This window comes from Salvelinus alpinus, chromosome 20 (genome assembly GCF_045679555.1).
Source record: "Salvelinus alpinus chromosome 20, SLU_Salpinus.1, whole genome shotgun sequence".
Taxonomy (NCBI): domain Eukaryota; kingdom Metazoa; phylum Chordata; class Actinopteri; order Salmoniformes; family Salmonidae; genus Salvelinus; species Salvelinus alpinus.
The window spans coordinates 13,934,313-13,952,275 of NC_092105.1; the positions used below are offsets into that span (position 1 = coordinate 13,934,313).

Sequence of the window (17,963 nt, forward strand, 5' to 3'; positions counted from 1 at the left end):
GGAACGCCCAGCCTCCCACTCCTTCCCCGTCAGACCGGATCAATGCAACATACATGGTCCTCAATGAGGAACGCCCAGCCTCCCCACTCCTTCCCCGTCAGACAGGATCAATGCAACATACATGGTCCTCATTGAGGAACGCCCAGCCCCCCACTCCTTCCCCGTCAGACAGGATCAATGTAACATACATGGTCCTCAATGAGGAACGCCCAGCCTCCCCACTCCTTCCCCGTCAGACAGGATCAATGCAACATACATGGTCCTCAATGAGGAACGCCCAGCCTCCCCACTCCTTCCCCGTCAGACAGGATCAATGCAACATACATGGTCCTCATTGAGGAACGCCCAGCCCCCCACTCCTTCCCCGTCAGACAGGATCAATGCAACATACATGGTCCTCAATGAGGAACGCCCAGCCTCCCACTCCTTCCCCGTCAGACAGGATCAATGCAACATACATGGTCCTCAATGAGGAACACCCAGCACCCCACTCCTTCCCTGTCAGACCGGATCAATGCAACATACATGGTCCTCATTGAGGAACGCCCAGCCCCCCACTCCTTCCCCGTCAGACAGCGCATCACATTTAGCACCTTCTTACACTTTCCCACCACTCTCTCAATGTGTTCTGCCCAGGTCAGTCTGGGGTCAAACTCTACCCCAAGGAACCTGAAGGCCCCCACCCTCTCCAAGTTTATCCCATATAACCTCAAGCATACCTCATCTCCCACCTTCTTTTTGGTAAAGAACACTGCCTGAGTTTTCTCTATAAAGAACCTGAATCCTCACATTAATGCCCACTGCTCTAGCTCATCAATTGCTTCCTGTACCTTCATGACTATGTATGGCATGTTTCTTCCGCTCTTCCATAAGGCCCCATAATCTGCAAATTACGACCTCCCAATATCCGTCCGTACCTGAAAGTAATCATCATTGATCACGATTGAGAACAACAGAGGACTAAATACGCTCCCATGCGGTGTACCGTTATCCACCAGGTAGCTGCCTGATAGAGACTTCCCCACCCTCACCTGGATAGACCTTCCTAACAGGATATCCTTTATCCAGTTGTATGTTCTTCTTCCTACCCCCATTATATCAAGCTTGATTAACAACTCCTCCTTCCACATCATATCATATGGCTTCTCCACATAAAAAAAGACAGCTACAACAGACTCCTTGTTCACCTGAGCCTTCCTGACCTCTGCTTCTGAGCAAAGCACTGGGTCTATAGTTCCCCTTCCCTTCCTGAACCCACTCTGATGTGGTGATACTAGACCTCTGCTCTACAGGAACTAACTTAGCCTCCCCGTAATCATACATTCCATAATCTTACATACATGTGATGTTAAAGCCATTGGCTGATAGCTTGTTGGCCTCGTTGGGTACTTCCCTGGCTTCCTGATTGGTATCGCTACTGCCTCCTTCCAGCTGCCTGGTAGTTTACCCTCCTCCCACACTCTGCTGTACAACACCAATACCTTATCCAGTGCCTCATCACTAAGATGGGCCAACATAACATAGCACACCTCATATTTCCCACGTGAAGTTATCCCAGCCTTACTTATTGCCCTTTTCATCTCTGCCATGGTAAATGGTGCATTCAACACATACTTTACGTCCTCCCTCCTATCCAATACTCCAGGATGCTCCTCTTTCATGCTCTCTCTCCCCATCTGCCCCTCCTCTGCCAAATTTGCTGAGCTATGTACTTGGAGAAACGCTTTGGCCATCATCTCTTCCTTCTCCTCATCTGTTACTGCCACATCCTCCCCACTTGTCAACACTGGATAATCCCACTCCCTTCTGACACCACTCATCCTCTTAGTCATCCCCCACACTTCTCCGACAGGTGTCGCCCTTCCAATGGTATCACAGAACCGACGGCAACATGACCTCTTTGCCTAACGGATAGTTCTCCTCACCAGGGCCTGAGTCTGCTTATACTGAATGAGATGTTGAAAGTTAAGCATCCTTTTCAGTACTTTAAATGCCTTGTTCCTACTCCTCACCATTGCCCCACACTCCTCCATCCACCATGGGACTGCTTTCCTCCTCAGCCCTGAACTCTTAGGTATTGCCTCAGTAGCTGCCCCCACTTAAGCTGTTCTAACTCAGTTATTCATACTATCCACATCCCCTCTCATATCCACCTGAGCCATCACCTGCTCACTCAGCTCCTGAAACTGATCCAACTTTGCCCTTCCAAACACCCACCTGATTACTCCATCCACTAACACCTCCTTCTCCTTCTGGCCTACTGTCCATACTATGGGGTAATGAACACTCCCTACTGTCGACTCCCCCCATACCTCCCACTCACAGATTCCTGCCATCGCACTAGATACCAGAGTGAGGTCCAGAGTGAGGTCCTCTTTCTCTGTGGCAACATCAATCCTGGTCCCTCGGTCATCATTCAGGCACACCAGATCTTTAATTTCTTTCAGATTTTCAATCACCTGGTAATTTCCATCCATCCGTACTCCCCTGTATCTCTTGAACCTGTATATCCCTGGACCTGGACCACCCTCACTGCCTCATATGACACCATTCTCTCCACTCCCACTGCCTGCTTCATTGCCTCACACCCACCATATGCCACACTATGAGCACCCCCACAGCTGCAGCACGTTGGTTGTCCACCATACTCACACCTCCCATACTCATGCTGCCCTCCATACCTGGCACACCTCTTTTTCTCCTTACAGGCTGTTGCCACATGGCAGGTATAACATCTGTCATGGCAATTCTAATCAATAATGAGAGACAAGGTCAATCACCAATCAGGATATTACCTTATTCAAAACGTATTAATGAAGAGCAGGTCACACCACACACACACAAGTGAATGGAGTGAGTGCTGGTCGACCCAACACTCCTGAGTGTTGGACCGAGAGCCTCACCTTACAGAGGAATCCTGGTTCTTACATAGCAGACACTAAAGATGCTTAGTCATGGCTGGTTCCACCCCTCCCATGCAGATCGGGGGGCATCATAAGCCACCTCGGATTCATCTTGTGGTTATCTGCACCTGGTGTTGTTTTAACCCCCAACCTGGCTTAGTTTCTCAGATGCAAGAATGATTAGGAACAATGATGGATTGTTCTACTCCTAAACTAACGCTAGTAAAACCCATGTACTTGACCACACGCCCAGATTAGCTGCAGGGAGCTAGATTGGAAACCATCTGTTAGGAATTTTGTTAATAATAACTAAAACAATTTCTAGATTTAGATAAAACTATAACTAATTGAACTCTGCACGCCTAGTGAAAAGAGATTTGTGCTGTGGGTTATAAAGTAAGCAAAAAGGGTCGTTAAACTATGGTTGAACTGACCCAACTTAGCCCTGAGATGTTTAGATAAGGCAGTGAGTAACTTTTTAGGTCTTCCATTATCTTGAGTTGTCTGCTAAAGTGGTAATAAATGATAGTGAGCCTTCAGGAGAATAGATTATATTATGTGTCATGTGTGTGCGCTGGGAAGTTGGAATGAACTTTTGAATCTGTTTTATATTGGTCAGGAGGAGGAGATTTATTCTGTAACCTATGACGTCATATCTTGTATATAAACTGTTGTTTATGGTCAAATGGTAGCGTGTTCCATTTACAGTGCTTTCGGAAAGTATTCAGACCTCTTGACTTTTTCCACATTTTCTTACATTACAGCCTTATTCTGAAATTGATTCAATTGTTTTTTTCCCTCATCAATCTAAACACAATACGTGCCAGGTTTCCTCCAGACGTGACACTTGGCATTCAGGCCAAATAGTTTAATCTTGGTGTCATCAGACCCGAAAATCTTATTTTTCATGGTCTGTGAGTCCTTTAGGTGCCTTTTGGCAAACTCAAAATGGACTGTCATGTGCCTTTTACTGAGGAGTGGCTTCCGTCCGGCCACTGCCATAAAGGCCTGATTGGTGTAGTGCTACAGAGATGGTTGTACTTCTGGAAGGTTCTCCCATCTCCACAGAGGAACTCTGGAGCATTGTCAGAGTGACCATCGGGTTCTTGGTCACCTCCCTGACCTTCTCCCCTGATTATTCAGTTTGGCCGGGCGGCCAGCTCTAGGAAAAGTCTTGGTGGTTCCAAACTTCTTCCATTTAAGAATGATGGAGGCCACTGTGTTCATGGGGACATTCAATGGTGCAGACTTTTTTGGTACCCTTCCCCAGATCTGTGCTTCAACACCATCCTGTCTCAGAGTTCTATGGACAATTCCTTCGACCTCATGGCTTAGTTTTTGCTCTGACATGCACTGTCAACTGTGGGACCTTATATAGACAGGTGTGCCTTTCCAAATCATGTCCAATCAATTGAATTTACCACAGGTGGACTCCAATCAAGTTGTAGAAACATCTCAAGGATGATCAATGGAAACAGGATGCACCTGACCTCAATTTCTAGTGTCATAGCAAAGGGTCTGAATACTTATGTAAAATAAAATATTTTACAAAATGCTCTGTGCTGTTATCCTCAAAAGGAGGGGTTTTGAAAGTTATTGAAAACATGATTTTGACCCCTATCTTTTTTTGTTTGCAAAAATTTCCAAAAATATTTTTTCACTTTGCCATTATGGGGTATTGTGTGTAGATTGATGAGGATTTGTATTTATTTAATCCATTTTAGAATAAGGTTGTAACATAACAAAATATGGAAAAAGTTAAGGGGTCTGAATAGTTTCTGAATGCACTGTATATCCTATGGTTACTTTATTTGGCAGTACCCTGTCCTTGAAGTGTAACAGAATAGACAGCTATCTACCCTAACTCCACCCCTAACTCCACCCCTTGTTGTTAGCAATCTTTGAACATTCACCAGAACGCCTCCTCTCAAATTGTTACTTAACTCTTTAATACTAACACTCACAGGCACTCCTGTTATCACCCCTTTAATCCTCTGCTACCCTGTTTGATCAGTCCAGCTGCTCGACACCACCCCTGTTATCACCCCTTTAATCCACTGCTTCCCTTTTTGATCAGTCCAGCTGCTCGACACCACCCCTGTTATCACCCCTTTAATCCACTGCTTCTCTGTTTGATCAGTCCAGCTGCTCGACACCACCCCTGTTATCACCCCTTTAATCCACTGCTTCTCTGTTTGATCAGTCCAGCTGCTTGACACCACCCCTGTTATCACCCCTTTAATCCACTGCTTCCCTGTTTGATCAGTCCAGCTGCTCCACATCACCTTACACCACCCGATTTGCTCCACTCTGAGATCTTATTCCCTCTGCGCCATTTCCCCCCTTTTTCTCCCCAATTTCAATCTTGTCTCATCACTACAATTCCCCATCGGGCTCGGGAGGCGAAGTTTGAGTAATGAGTCCTCCGAAACATGACCCGACCAAACATGATCCGCTTAACCTGGAAGCCAGCCGCAACAATGTGTCGGAGGAAACCCTGTTTAACTGACTACCGAGGTCAGCCAAGTAAAGCCCCCCCGGCCAAACCCTCCCCTAAGCCGGACGATGCTGGGCCAATTGTGCGCCGCCCTAAGGGACCCCGATCACGGCCGGTTGTGATACAGCCTGGGATTGAATCCAGGTCTGTAGTGACGCCTCTAGTACTGCGACGCAGTGCCTTTGACCGCTGCGGCACCCGGAAGGCCCCCAGTCAACTCTTTTATCACAGTGTGACAAACTTATCGGACACATCGCCCCAACTCCCCCTTCCTCCCTTAACTTCAGAATCACTTTTTCCTCCTCCTCCCCTTGCCACTTATCTTGCCCTTCCTCTGTACTATCTACCTCCAAACTGCCACTGGTGTTGGAAACTATGTTGCTCTTCTCAAACTTCCTTTTCTGCGTCCTCTCTGCCTCCATAGACCTCTCGCTCCCCTTCAAACCCCTACTCCCTTTCTCTCCCGCTTTCTTACTCCCCCCTTTATTTGTACCACTATGCTCCATACTTGCATCACTTTCTTGTTCATCAATATCTCCTACCACCTCTGACCAAGTCACAGCACAGCCGCACCGAACCGTCGCCACAGTGAGTAAAATGTTATTGTTTGTTTATCAATGATTGACACCAGAGCTCCAATCAACCCACGTCCCAACAACCTTTTCGGTCCCGGCCACCCTAACCTGTAGCCTTCTTCTTCCGTGGTATCATGGCGTTCGCACATTTTGTTTGTGCATGCCGCCAGCTACTGTGCGGGAGTGTGTGGTCGATCATGTTACATTTTGTGATGCAAAAATAAAAAGCAAGAGGGAAAGGGAAAACAGTTTGCACCACCAGCTAACCCTACACCATACCACTACTATGTACCACCAACAAACCCTACACCATACCACTATTACATACCACCAGCTAACCCTACACCATACCACTATTACATACCACCAGCTAACCCTACACCATACCACTATTACATACCACCAGCTAACCCTACACCATACCACTATTACATACCACCAGCTAACCCTACCCCATACCACTACTATGTACGACCAACAAAACCTACACCATACCACTATTACATACCACCAGCTAACCCTACACCATACCACTACTATGTACCACCAACAAACCCTACACCATACCACTATTACATACCACCAACTAACCTTACACCACACCACTACTATGTACCACCAACAAACCCTACACCATACCACTATTACATACCACCAGCTAACCCTACACCATACCACTATTACATACCACCAGCTAACCCTACACCATACCACTATTACATACCACCAGCTAACCCTACCCCATACCACTACTATGTACGACCAACAAAACCTACACCATACCACTATTACATACCACCAGCTAACCCTACACCATACCACGACTATGTACCACCAACAAACCCTACACCATACCACTATTACATACCACCAACTAACCTTACACCACACCACTACTATGTACCACCAACAAACCCTACACCATACCACTATTACATACCATCAACTAACCCTACACCATACCACTATTACATACCACCAACTGACCATACTACTATTACATACCACCAACTAACCCTACCCCATACCACTATTACATACCACCAACTAACCCTACACCATACTACTATTACATACCACCAACTGACCATACTACTATTACATACCACCAACTAACCCTACCCCATACCACTATTACATACCACCAACTAACCCTACACCATACCACTGTTACATACCACCAACTAACCCTACCCCATACCACTATTACATACCACCAACTAACCTTACACCATACCACTATTACATACCACCAACTAACCTTACACCACTATTACACACCACCAACTAACCCTACACCACATCACTATTACATACCACCAACTACTTACACCATACCACTATTACATACCACCAACTAACCCTACACCATACCACTATTACATACCACCAACTAACCCTACACCAAAGAGTTTGCACCACCAGCTAACCTTACACCACTATTACACACCACCAACTAACCCTACACCACATCACTATTACATACCACCAACTAACCCTACCCCATACCACTATTACATACCACCAACTAACCCTACACCATACCACTATTACATACCACCAACTGACCTTATACCATACCACTATTACATACCACCAACTAATCCTACACCATACCACTATTACATACCACCAAATAACCCTACACCACTATTACACACCACCAACTAACACTACACCCCACCACTATTACATACCACCAAATAACCCTACACCATACTACTATTACATACCACCAAATAACCCTACACCACTATTACACACCACCAACTAACACTACACCCCACCACTATTACATACCACCAAATAACCCTACACCATACCACTATTACATACCACCAACTAACCCTACACCACTATTACACACCACCAACTAACACTACACCCCACCACTATTACATACCACCAAATAACCCTACACCATACCACTATATTGTGACGACCCTGCCACTCTGTCTGCCGGATTCTTTCTCTTTGCTCTTGTTTTCCTTAATAGGATGTCGGTGGGCAGAGCCAGGAGGGTCGTGAACGAAATGGGACACACCTGGGCTCGGGTGTGTCCCAGGATAAATGCACCTCTTCCCCATTCATTGAGTAGACTCTCTCCAGGCAGACACTGATAGATTTTTGTTGTGGCATTTTTGTGGCCTATTGTTTGTTTGCTTTGGCACCTTTCAACACCCCGCATTATCACATTTATGCATGCAAACATTCACTTACACTACTGATTACAGACACCATTGTTAATTATATTTAGTTTACTTTATTTAATAAATACATTTTGTTATTCCTTGTCTCCACATCGTCTCACTTTTGTTACGAACTTCGAGCTGGTTCGTGACAATATTAACCTAACTAATCCTACACCATACCACTATTACATACCACAAACTGACCAAACACCACACCACTATTACATACCACCAACTAACCCTACATGATACAACTATATTAACCTAACTAACCCTACACAATACCACTATATTAACTTAACTATATCATGACACAAGGCGAGACCCAGATGCAGACACAAGAGGCAGATGGTTGGAGTTTAAGATGTTAAATAATCCAAAAAGGAATAGGCAAGAGAATGGTCGTGGACAGGCAAAAGGTCAAAACCAGTTCAGAGTCCAGGAGGTACAGAGTGACAGACAGGCTCGAGGTCAAGGCTGGCAGAATGGTTAGGCAGGCAGGTACAGAGTCCAGAAACAGGTCAAAACCGGGAGGACTCGAAAAAGGAGAATAGCAAAGGCAGGAGAACGGGAAAAACCACTGGTTGACTTGGAAACATACAAGACGAACTGGCACAGAGAGACAGGAAACACAGGGATAAATACACTGGGGGAAACAATCTACACCTGGAGGGGGTGGAGACAATTACAAGGACAGGTGAAACAGACCAGGGTGTGACAAAGTAACCCTACACCATACCACTATAGTAACCTAACTAACCCTACACCAGGCTGACGGCCCGGGACGCTTTCATTCAACACACCTTGTAACTCTTCTGGAAAAACTTTGGACACCCAAGTACATCTCTGCAGCTGCCACCACAACATCTATTTTCTATTTACTTTCCATTTCTGTGGAACAGTTGATAACCATGGCAATGAATGCTAAGAAGCCAACCCTGCTGAAACACAAATTCGTATCACTCTGTATTGGCCTAGGCCTACTACTCACCCTCTACTCATCATCCTCTACTCTCTTCACTACCTTAGCATACAACACCTTCTATTTTACTCTGACAACCTCAACCTGTCTCTCTCGCACCGGGCAACATGGATACCCCCACAATTGACACACACAGGTTTTTCCACCTTTGTCCCATGCCCTTCTGAACACTTCCCACATCTGGGAATCTCAGAAAATAATCACAAGTCCACTTCGATCTACATTCACCAATTTAACAATGAGACTACATATGGGTCAGCCAAAAGGCAGGCCTCCACTTTCTCCACTCCCGCTGGGCCAGAATTGTCCTTTGCATGACCATTGGGGCGAGGCTCGGACTCTGAGGTCTTTACCACATCTGCACCCTCACTTTCGTCAGGTTTCTGAGCCATCCGCTGTATTGTTTGCACAATACACACTGATGGCCTTTCTCCAATACCCAACTTCTGTTCCTTAGCTCAATTTACTAGTCTGGCTATCTCTCGCCTCTCCATGCTTGCAAAACGTGGGCTATTCAGCATCTGAGAGTAGCATTCATAAGCATTCTGGTTTCTGGAAGTGACGTCAGCCAGTCCCGCCAACCCGCAACCTTTTGCGTGGAAATATAAGTCTACCTTATCTGCTTTTTGCTCAGGTGAAGTGCGTATCGTAGTTAAGTAAATAATATAATTGCAAAAAATGTAAGGTAGTAAACATTTATTAAGATAGGAAATAAGGAAAGGAAGCAAGACCTTTTGCCACTTTGGCTGTATCTCAATCATATACGATACCTCAGTGAACTCAATCAATAATCTGAAAGGGCTCCTTTCCTTGTATCCTTCATCTGCAATTCAACACTGATCTGTAAGTGTTTGACAGGTTTAATCGTACCTTTAGTAGGTTCCCCCATAGTACCCTGCCAGATCAGTACAGATAAGGAGAGGAGGAAAAAAGGCAAGAGGCTATGTAGCTTACATGGTCAAATGCGCTCTGCAGACCTCTCTCTCTCTGCCTCTTCATTGCTATCTCTCTTTGCTTCTCCCCTGTTCCTTCCAGTTCCTACCTCCCCTCTATCTAGCTCAGTGATGAAGGAAAGGAGATAAGGAAAGGATCAAGGAAGCCATTTACAGTACTGAGACACAGCTCTGCCAGTGAGCCTGCCCAGTAGGCCACAATCCCAGTCGTTTGGCCAAGGTGGAGCATATATGGGAGAGATCAGGTGAATCAGAGGTAATTGGTTATATGGCAGAGCTTGGCTGTGGAAGAGTTATGTAATAGCAAGCCACAGGGAGGAAGGGAAGTAGCGGGAGTTGGGAAGAAGGAATTATTGACCGTGTACCTTTGCTCAGTTGTTGTATGCATCAACCAATGGTTGCGTGCCACGCCATCGACTCTGCAGTCAGGCACCAGATTGCTATGACACATGATGTGGTTAGCTGATACGTCAAGTACCTATCCAGGTGTTGTAAGATCTGGCATGGGTCAGCAACGTCTGAGCAAGGGAACACAATGCTAGACACACTATAAGGCCTCATAGTGAGTGAGACATCCCTGAACTTGACATCCCTGGATGCACCCTGCTCTGTGTGACCACTGTGTGTGTGGAGGGGTTTTGGGGTTAAAGTTAGGGTTATAGGGAAAATAGGATTTTGAATGGGACTGAATTTTGTCAAGTCACAGGGTTAGTTGTACAAGACAGTGTGTGTAGGGAAGCTTTATAAAACACAAATAGATGTCTGCTAACGATTTGCTGTCATCTGCTGAACAATCAGATTTACAGCAGAAAAAAATCACGTGCCTACAGTTCCCATCAGACCCATGGTCTATCTCACCGGAAGAAATCGTCTAGCTCAACCTTACACTTCCTCTTTCCGTCATCGGAGTTTAGGTAGGAGAATGTTGATTTTATTCTCTTCACTGAATCCGAGTTAAATCTTGTATAATATACTATCATCCACTCGAAAAAAAACTTTGAAAACGTATAATAGACACTGTTAACTATAGTCGTTGTATCATTGAAGCGACAAAATTAGATTTTTAATGCGTTTTACATCTTAAGATGATTGTGGTGTGTATATGGGTGCGCAGTGACATGGGCTCCTTCCTCTTGATGAAGCAGTAATCACTCGCTACCGGTTGCCCGGTTTTCTGGTTCTGTTATTTGTTCAGACGTTCCGTATTTATTATCCACGAGCGTAGAGCCATCTACAGCCATTGCTGTATATATTTTTGTATTTTTTACCCAGTATTTATTTTCATGGTTAGTTTCTAGTTGTGTAGTGAGTCGACACTGAACATTAAGGGGTAACGTTAGCTAGCTAGCGTCGGCTAGCTAACGTTAGTTGACTGACAACTTTACAACCACATGCAAGTATTGTCCATTAACAGTCATTTATAAGTTAACAATTCCCCCTTGCAGAGAAGGATTCTTACTTGATATCATGGTTGGTTAGGCAGCAAGTTAAGTAACGGGTATATAACTAAACGTCAACTGCCAATGGCAGGTATATGTAGCGATATTGTGTGTACTCAACGTTACACATGCATTCATGAACGTAGCCATCCACCTTTTACACCGCTGATACTGTTATTATCTATGCATAGTCACTAACTCCATGTACACATTACCTCAACTAACCGCCCCCCGCACATCGACTATACCGGTACCCCCAGTATATAGTCTCGCTATTGTTAATTTACTACTGTTCTTTAATTACTTTGATATTTTATTAATTATTTGTATTTTTTTTAAACTGCATTGTTGGTTAGGGGCTTGTAAGTAAGCGTTTCACAAAGGTCTACACCTGTTGTATTTGGTGCATGTGACTAAGAGTTGATGTAATGTTGTCAAGTGTCTCTTGAACTGTTGAACTAGGTATACTTTGATCCTGGCTGTAACTGAATTCTCATTTTGTTTCCAGTCACAATGGGCCGTGTTATCAGGGGACAGAGGAAAGGTGCTGGCTCTGTGTTCAAAGCCCACGTGAAGCACAGAAAAGGTGCCGCTAAACTCAGACACATTGACTTTGCTGAACGTCATGGTTACATCAAGGGAATTGTGAAGGTAATGCTCTCAAAATATACATTTTTCATGTTGTTGAAATATAGTTTTCTACAACGTCCCAAGTTGAGTTTGCCATGCATAGTTTTAAACAAAACTTCTTAAAACAATCTGCTTTGGACCTGACTTGACCGTTGTCTCCCTCAGGATATCATCCACGACCCAGGCCGTGGTGCTCCCCTGGCCAAGGTAGCTTTCCGTGACCCCTACCGATTCAAGAAGAGGACGGAGCTGTTTATTGCTGCAGAGGGCATCCACACCGGACAGTTCATCTACTGTGGCAAGAAAGGTGAGGAATGGAACTGGACATGGGGTTGATTACCTGTAGTCTGCTTAGTGTGTGTCAAACACAGCAGTTGTCACCTCATCTAGGATATGTTTTGAACTATCTAGAATACCTTGTTACCTTAATAACAATACCCTGGTCAGCTGAACATAAGTCATGTCCTGCCCTTGGACACCTTAACCCCCTAAAGTCAATGTCCTAGCCCCCGCAGAAATCTAATTGGCATTTAAAAAAATCAGATCAAAATCCATCTTTTTTGGATGGGCTGCATCTCAATCAACCGCATGCGGCATTTTGCATCTGCAGTGGAAGATGGCAGTGCTACAGCAGTGTTTGTCAGACCATGAGATCTTGAAAACATCTGTAGCGTCTTAATGGTTTGGCCTCTATGATTCCCACAAGCGTCACTGGACCTGTCTGAAGTCGGTACTACCGATTTGCCAACTATTGTCTGTAGCGTCCAAATGGTTTAAGCTACACATTGTGACCCCTCTAAAGTTAATCTCACAAATATATGTTGTTATGCTCTAGGACTGTCACATCGTGTCTGAAGGTAGCCTGGTACCAGCAATTTCCTGATCTTATCTCTATAGGAAAGATAAAACAAACTTTCTTTCTTCTTTAATGTATGGATCTATTAATTCAATGTGCTTCTATAGGTTAATTGCAGTAAGGCCAAATTGAATGTTTAAACAAATCATTTGTTTAAAAAATATTCTAAACAAACTTTGTCCTAAAATTGAATTGCTAAATGTTTGTATGAATATCTGAAAACAATTCCATATGCTAGCTTACACGCAAGGATTAATAACAATTATCTCTCAGCTCAGCTGAACATTGGTAATGTCTTGCCCGTGGGCACCATGCCTGAGGGAACCATCATCTGCTGTCTGGAGGAGAAGCCTGGTGACAGGGGCAAGCTGGCCAGGGCGTCTGGGAACTACGCCACGGTCATCTCCCACAACCCAGAGACCAAGAAGTCCAGGGTCAAGCTGCCCTCTGGCTCCAAGAAGGTCATCGCCTCCGCAAACAGAGCCGTTGTTGGTAAGAACATGAGATGTTTTGCTTTGTGTATCTGAAGGTTTGAGTTTTTCCTAATTAATGGTGAGGTGGATGTATTTCAGCATACTAGGCTCATTCTACTTAATTTAGTTATCAAGTCCTGTCAGCTGTTGTCAAACGTGTCGGTCTCAGAAGATGATTCTATGCGTCAGTGTGCAGTGAATTCTACTAGAAGAAAAGCTGGAATGAGTAGGACATCCTGGCATTTAAAGCATACTTAATTTTCATAATGTAAAACTGTTTTCGCTACCCAAAATGCCTTTTTAGAAATGCAAGTACAGATATTGGGACACTACCACTTTCTCATAAGGGTCCAATTTACAAATGTTTGTAAAATTTAACCCCCTTGTGCAACAGATTCCCTCTAATCAAGACATGTATTTGGACAGTTTTGCCAGAGAAAAGGAAAACTAAAAAGCGTTTACTGCCATTCAGAATATGGGTCCTACCAGTCATATGGTTGCTTTCAGAACATATTGGCTGGTTAGGTAATCCTGTGCTACTGTCCACCGGAGTAATGGTTCTCTCGTCAACAGGTGTGGTTGCTGGAGGTGGACGTATTGACAAGCCCATCCTGAAGGCCGGTCGTGCCTACCACAAGTACAAGGCCAAGAGGAACTCATGGCCACGTGTCCGTGGTGTGGCCATGAACGTAAGTGGACATCTCTTCTGCATATTAGTTTATTTTGGGTAGGTTCATGTAAAACTTTAAGGTTAGATTTGGAAGTTCTACTTCAAGCAGTTTTCCAGAGATGGTGTCTTTCTCTGCACCTGATGTACCTCAGGTTTGTAGATGGCCCTACTAGGCTTGGGAGGTATCCAGGTTGTCAAACCGATATTTGGTAATACCGGCACTGAACACCGCCTCTGTAATCTGAAGGTTAGCAATGCTAACAAGTACATGTAAAATCCAATGCTAAGGAGCGGATTGCCAACATTTTATAGTCGTGACAAACTATTTGCAGGACAGACATCCAAATGCTACAGTTAACTGCATGTACAAAACAAACAGCCATGCTCTTGATCCAGGAGGGGATTCTCACCACATAGCTAGATACTAAATAAGCAAACCCAATGCACAGACGTTAACTTAAAGCGGCAATTGCCACACCTTGTTTGGTAAAAAGCTGAGGCTTGTGATTTACCATGGCTAAGCCCCAACTACTATAAATGCTGTTGGTTACATTTTTCATGTTGGGGCATAGAGTTCATTCTTAGAACAGCTTGGCTGACTTTTTTCCCCTTTTCCCCCCTCTAGCCTGTTGAGCATCCCTTCGGTGGTGGTAACCACCAGCATATTGGAAAACCCTCAACTATCAGGAGGGACGCACCTGCTGGTCGCAAGGTCGGTCTCATTGCTGCCCGTCGTACAGGCAGACTGCGTGGAACAAAGACTGTCTCAGAGAAGGAGAACTAGCTGTCTTGATAATAAAATATGTTCCAAGGAAGCTAACCTGTGTTGACTCCATTTGTTAGGTTAGTGGTCCAGTGGAGTTTGAACCTAGAGGACTCGCTAACTGGTGAAATTGGGTTGGAGCAGACTAATCAAACACTGCATATTTCAGTGTTGCACCACAATGTCAAATCTAAATGGGGCCTCATCACCTGAACACTTTGGCTGGTTCCTGACTCATTTACAAATACTGATGTGCCTAGTTAAAAGGTTAAATAAATACATGGTTATTCAGTATTGTATGGCCAGAATATGGGAATCACAGAACTGAAATATACTAGTGACCTACTGCAAAGCATGGAATCAGGATGATCATTTGACTTAGAGCTATCCACAAGTATGGGCACATTTACAGACCAAGTCTATTGCAAGCAGTAGCCTACATGAGATAATCCAAAAAGTTAATGTACATAGACATTTTTACCAAGTCGGTTACATGAATACAATATTCCATGTTTATTTGCTTAGGGCACAATGCTTTTATATTTCTGTGCACAAAAAACCTCAGTGAAAGTTCAGTTCACATTGCGACTGTAGCTCCAGAATTCAACATCACACCATGGCCAAAACAAAAGTCGGCAAAAAACAGGGTGCCGAACTCTGTACAGTCAATACCTTTAAAAATAAGACAAGGACAAATGTTCATAAATCAAATTCTATTCTTTGTGTGAAATACAAAATAAATTCTATAAAATAAGAGCAAAGTATTATGGTGGGCAGAATATTTGGTATTTTAGACAAATCCCCAAAATACACACATTCAAGTTAGCAATTAAATAGTTTTAAATCCTAAAGAATTACTTAGCCCATGTTGCAACACGACTAACCAGCCGCTGCGGCCCAGGATCAGTGACCTTCCCAGGCTGGTCCATAGTGGACCAGCCTGGTGAGCTCCATGGAAGAGGTCAGGTGTTTGTCTAAGACTATTCTCTACCGAAGAGAGACAGAGACAAATCAGGTTTCATACATGGTGTTTCTCTTTCTCAAAAATGGACTGGCAAATGTTTAGTTGGATTATAATAATGTGCAATTGAAAAACCACTTTTTGCATTGGGTCAAAATACCACCCTCAATGTACAAGGGGAAGATGAGAGAAAAAAGCCAAAAGGAATTGTCCTCTGTAGCTGTGGATTAAGGACAGATGTTATCACATATCTTCCCTTGAGCTACACTATTCTGGTGAGAAGCCATGCTAAACGTTACAGCATATTAACTAGAGCTTCCAAAAGGATTTGAATTACCTCAACAAAAAAAAGGCAACGAGTTCCAGAACAATGTTGCATCACCATTTTTTCACATCAACCAAAACACCGTAAAAGTTCACCCAACCATTCCACGTCTCACTAAAACCCACCCCAGCTCGTCAGTTGATTTGGCATGGGTCACGAGGTTGCCAAGGAGCTTACTAATAATGTGTCCTCCTAAAGGTGAATGACCGGTAACCGTCCGATGGCAGACCAAATATCACTGCTGAGCGGTGAGGGTGACGAAACAAAAATGAGCTTTTTTTTTGTTATTTTTTTTCTTATGTCATCCATTTTTGTTTCTCGCAAGATCTCTCCCAACAGCAAATCTGACAAAGTTATGCTGTTGGGGGGGGGGGTTCAATTTAACAGTCAAAACATAAACACACTATGTACACCTTTTTGTCATGTTGACAAGCATCGTCAGGCCTGGATATTCTATGTTCATTACAACACTATCCCCTCTGCAGTCCACAGCCCCCAGGCTCCAGTATGCAGAACCCAGGGGAGAGCACCCCCCCAGGCAGGCAGCACAGTAGCATGAGACTCGAGGGGGCCTGGAGAGGAGCTGTGAAGCCTGGCCCTGCCCTGGAGACCCCAAAGAGAGAGAGAGAGTCCCGATCAGGAGCTTGGTCGGTCACCTGGAGGGGAGAGGAAAGAGAGCAGGAGGCTGGAGGTACAGCAGGGGGGAGTGCTGGTGTTATTCCTTAGGTGAGGTAGGGGCCGTGGAGGTGGAGGGGACCTCCTCAGTGCTCTCCCAGTTTTCTTGTGCTCTTGGGCCGGGGTCAGGGCCTGGGGTAGAAGGGGCAGGGCCAGGGCGCTGGGGGTTGTTCATGAGCTGGGCAGCGGGGCCTGTGTATAGCTGTCCGTGGGGGGGGTTGTTCTGCGGGGGGAATGAGAAAACAAAACCAGGTTTTTAGTGAAACTACTGATGTGCGATGGAACTTCTGACAAAATGTCTGTCATGACCAGCATGTCGGTCCTTCATTCGTTTAGAAGCCTCCGTTTACAGGGATAGTAAACAGTCACAGGATAATGCTGCCTCTACAGTATAGTTTCTATGTACCTGCTGAAACTGTGTGGTCGTCCCAGGAGATGAGTGTGGGTAGAGGGAGGTGTCCTCTGGAGGGGAGGTGTCCTGATCTTCAGAGGCTTCCTGGCCATCGGGCTCCTGGGAAATGAAGTCCAAGATTAGCACCATTTTCATTCCCAATGCATTTTTTTCAACCTAACATTTATAACCAACTCAAACCTACTGACCTAATAGCATACCAAAGTCTCTTAATATGAACATTAGCCTATTTTAACTGAATGAGATGGAAGCGAGTGACACGCTGTGTAGGAGTGTGACGGCCTTGGATGTTGTAATATCAACTGAGGGAGGTTTAAATATAAATTCAACTTTATTATGCGAGTGGGTATTATTCTCCACAGCGTGGTGGAAGACATGCTCTACTGAGATCATGTTTCCATATACACTACATGACCAAAGGTATGGACAATGGACACCTGCTCGTCAAACGTCTCATTCCAAAATCACGGGCATTAATATGGAGTTGGTCCCCCCTTTGCTGCTAGAACAGCCTCCACTCTTCTGGGAAGAGCATTAGTGAGGTCGGGCACTGATGTTGGGCGCAGTCAGCGTTCCAATTCATCCCAAAGGTGTTCGATGAGGTTGAGGTTAGGGCTCTGTGAAGGCCAGTCAATTTCTTCCACATTGAAAAACAAA

General features: G+C 44.7%; 2 protein-coding genes across 8 annotated transcripts in view; one reads left to right on the forward strand and one right to left on the reverse strand.

Annotated features, from left to right (window-relative positions):
* The first annotated feature begins 10,932 nt into the window (after positions 1-10,932).
* On the forward strand, positions 10,933-14,985 carry LOC139547148 (large ribosomal subunit protein uL2). 2 transcript variants are annotated; one of them, XM_071356199.1, is made up of 6 exons: positions 10,933-11,016; positions 12,050-12,192; positions 12,337-12,478; positions 13,301-13,519; positions 14,074-14,189; positions 14,796-14,985. In XM_071356199.1, exons 1-6 carry the CDS (start codon positions 10,947-10,949, stop codon positions 14,952-14,954), a joined length of 849 nt encoding a protein of 282 aa, XP_071212300.1. In that variant the 5' UTR covers positions 10,933-10,946; the 3' UTR covers positions 14,955-14,985. The 2 variants fall into 2 exon arrangements, with proteins under 2 accessions (XP_071212300.1, XP_071212301.1); XM_071356200.1 differs by having other exon boundaries at positions 11,000-11,495.
* Positions 14,986-15,418: 433 nt separating this feature from the next.
* The window catches only part of LOC139547147 (ubiquitin carboxyl-terminal hydrolase 9X-like), a 73,461-nt gene continuing 70,916 nt past the window's right edge, over positions 15,419-17,963 (reverse strand). For all 6 annotated transcript variants that reach the window (XM_071356194.1, XM_071356196.1, XM_071356193.1 and 3 more), the window contains 2 exons: positions 17,301-17,405; positions 15,419-17,117 (listed from right to left, as the gene is read on the reverse strand). In XM_071356194.1, coding sequence (XP_071212295.1) covers positions 16,935-17,117; positions 17,301-17,405 — 288 coding nt within the window. In that variant the 3' untranslated portion in view covers positions 15,419-16,934. The remainder of the gene's footprint in view (positions 17,118-17,300; positions 17,406-17,963) is intronic.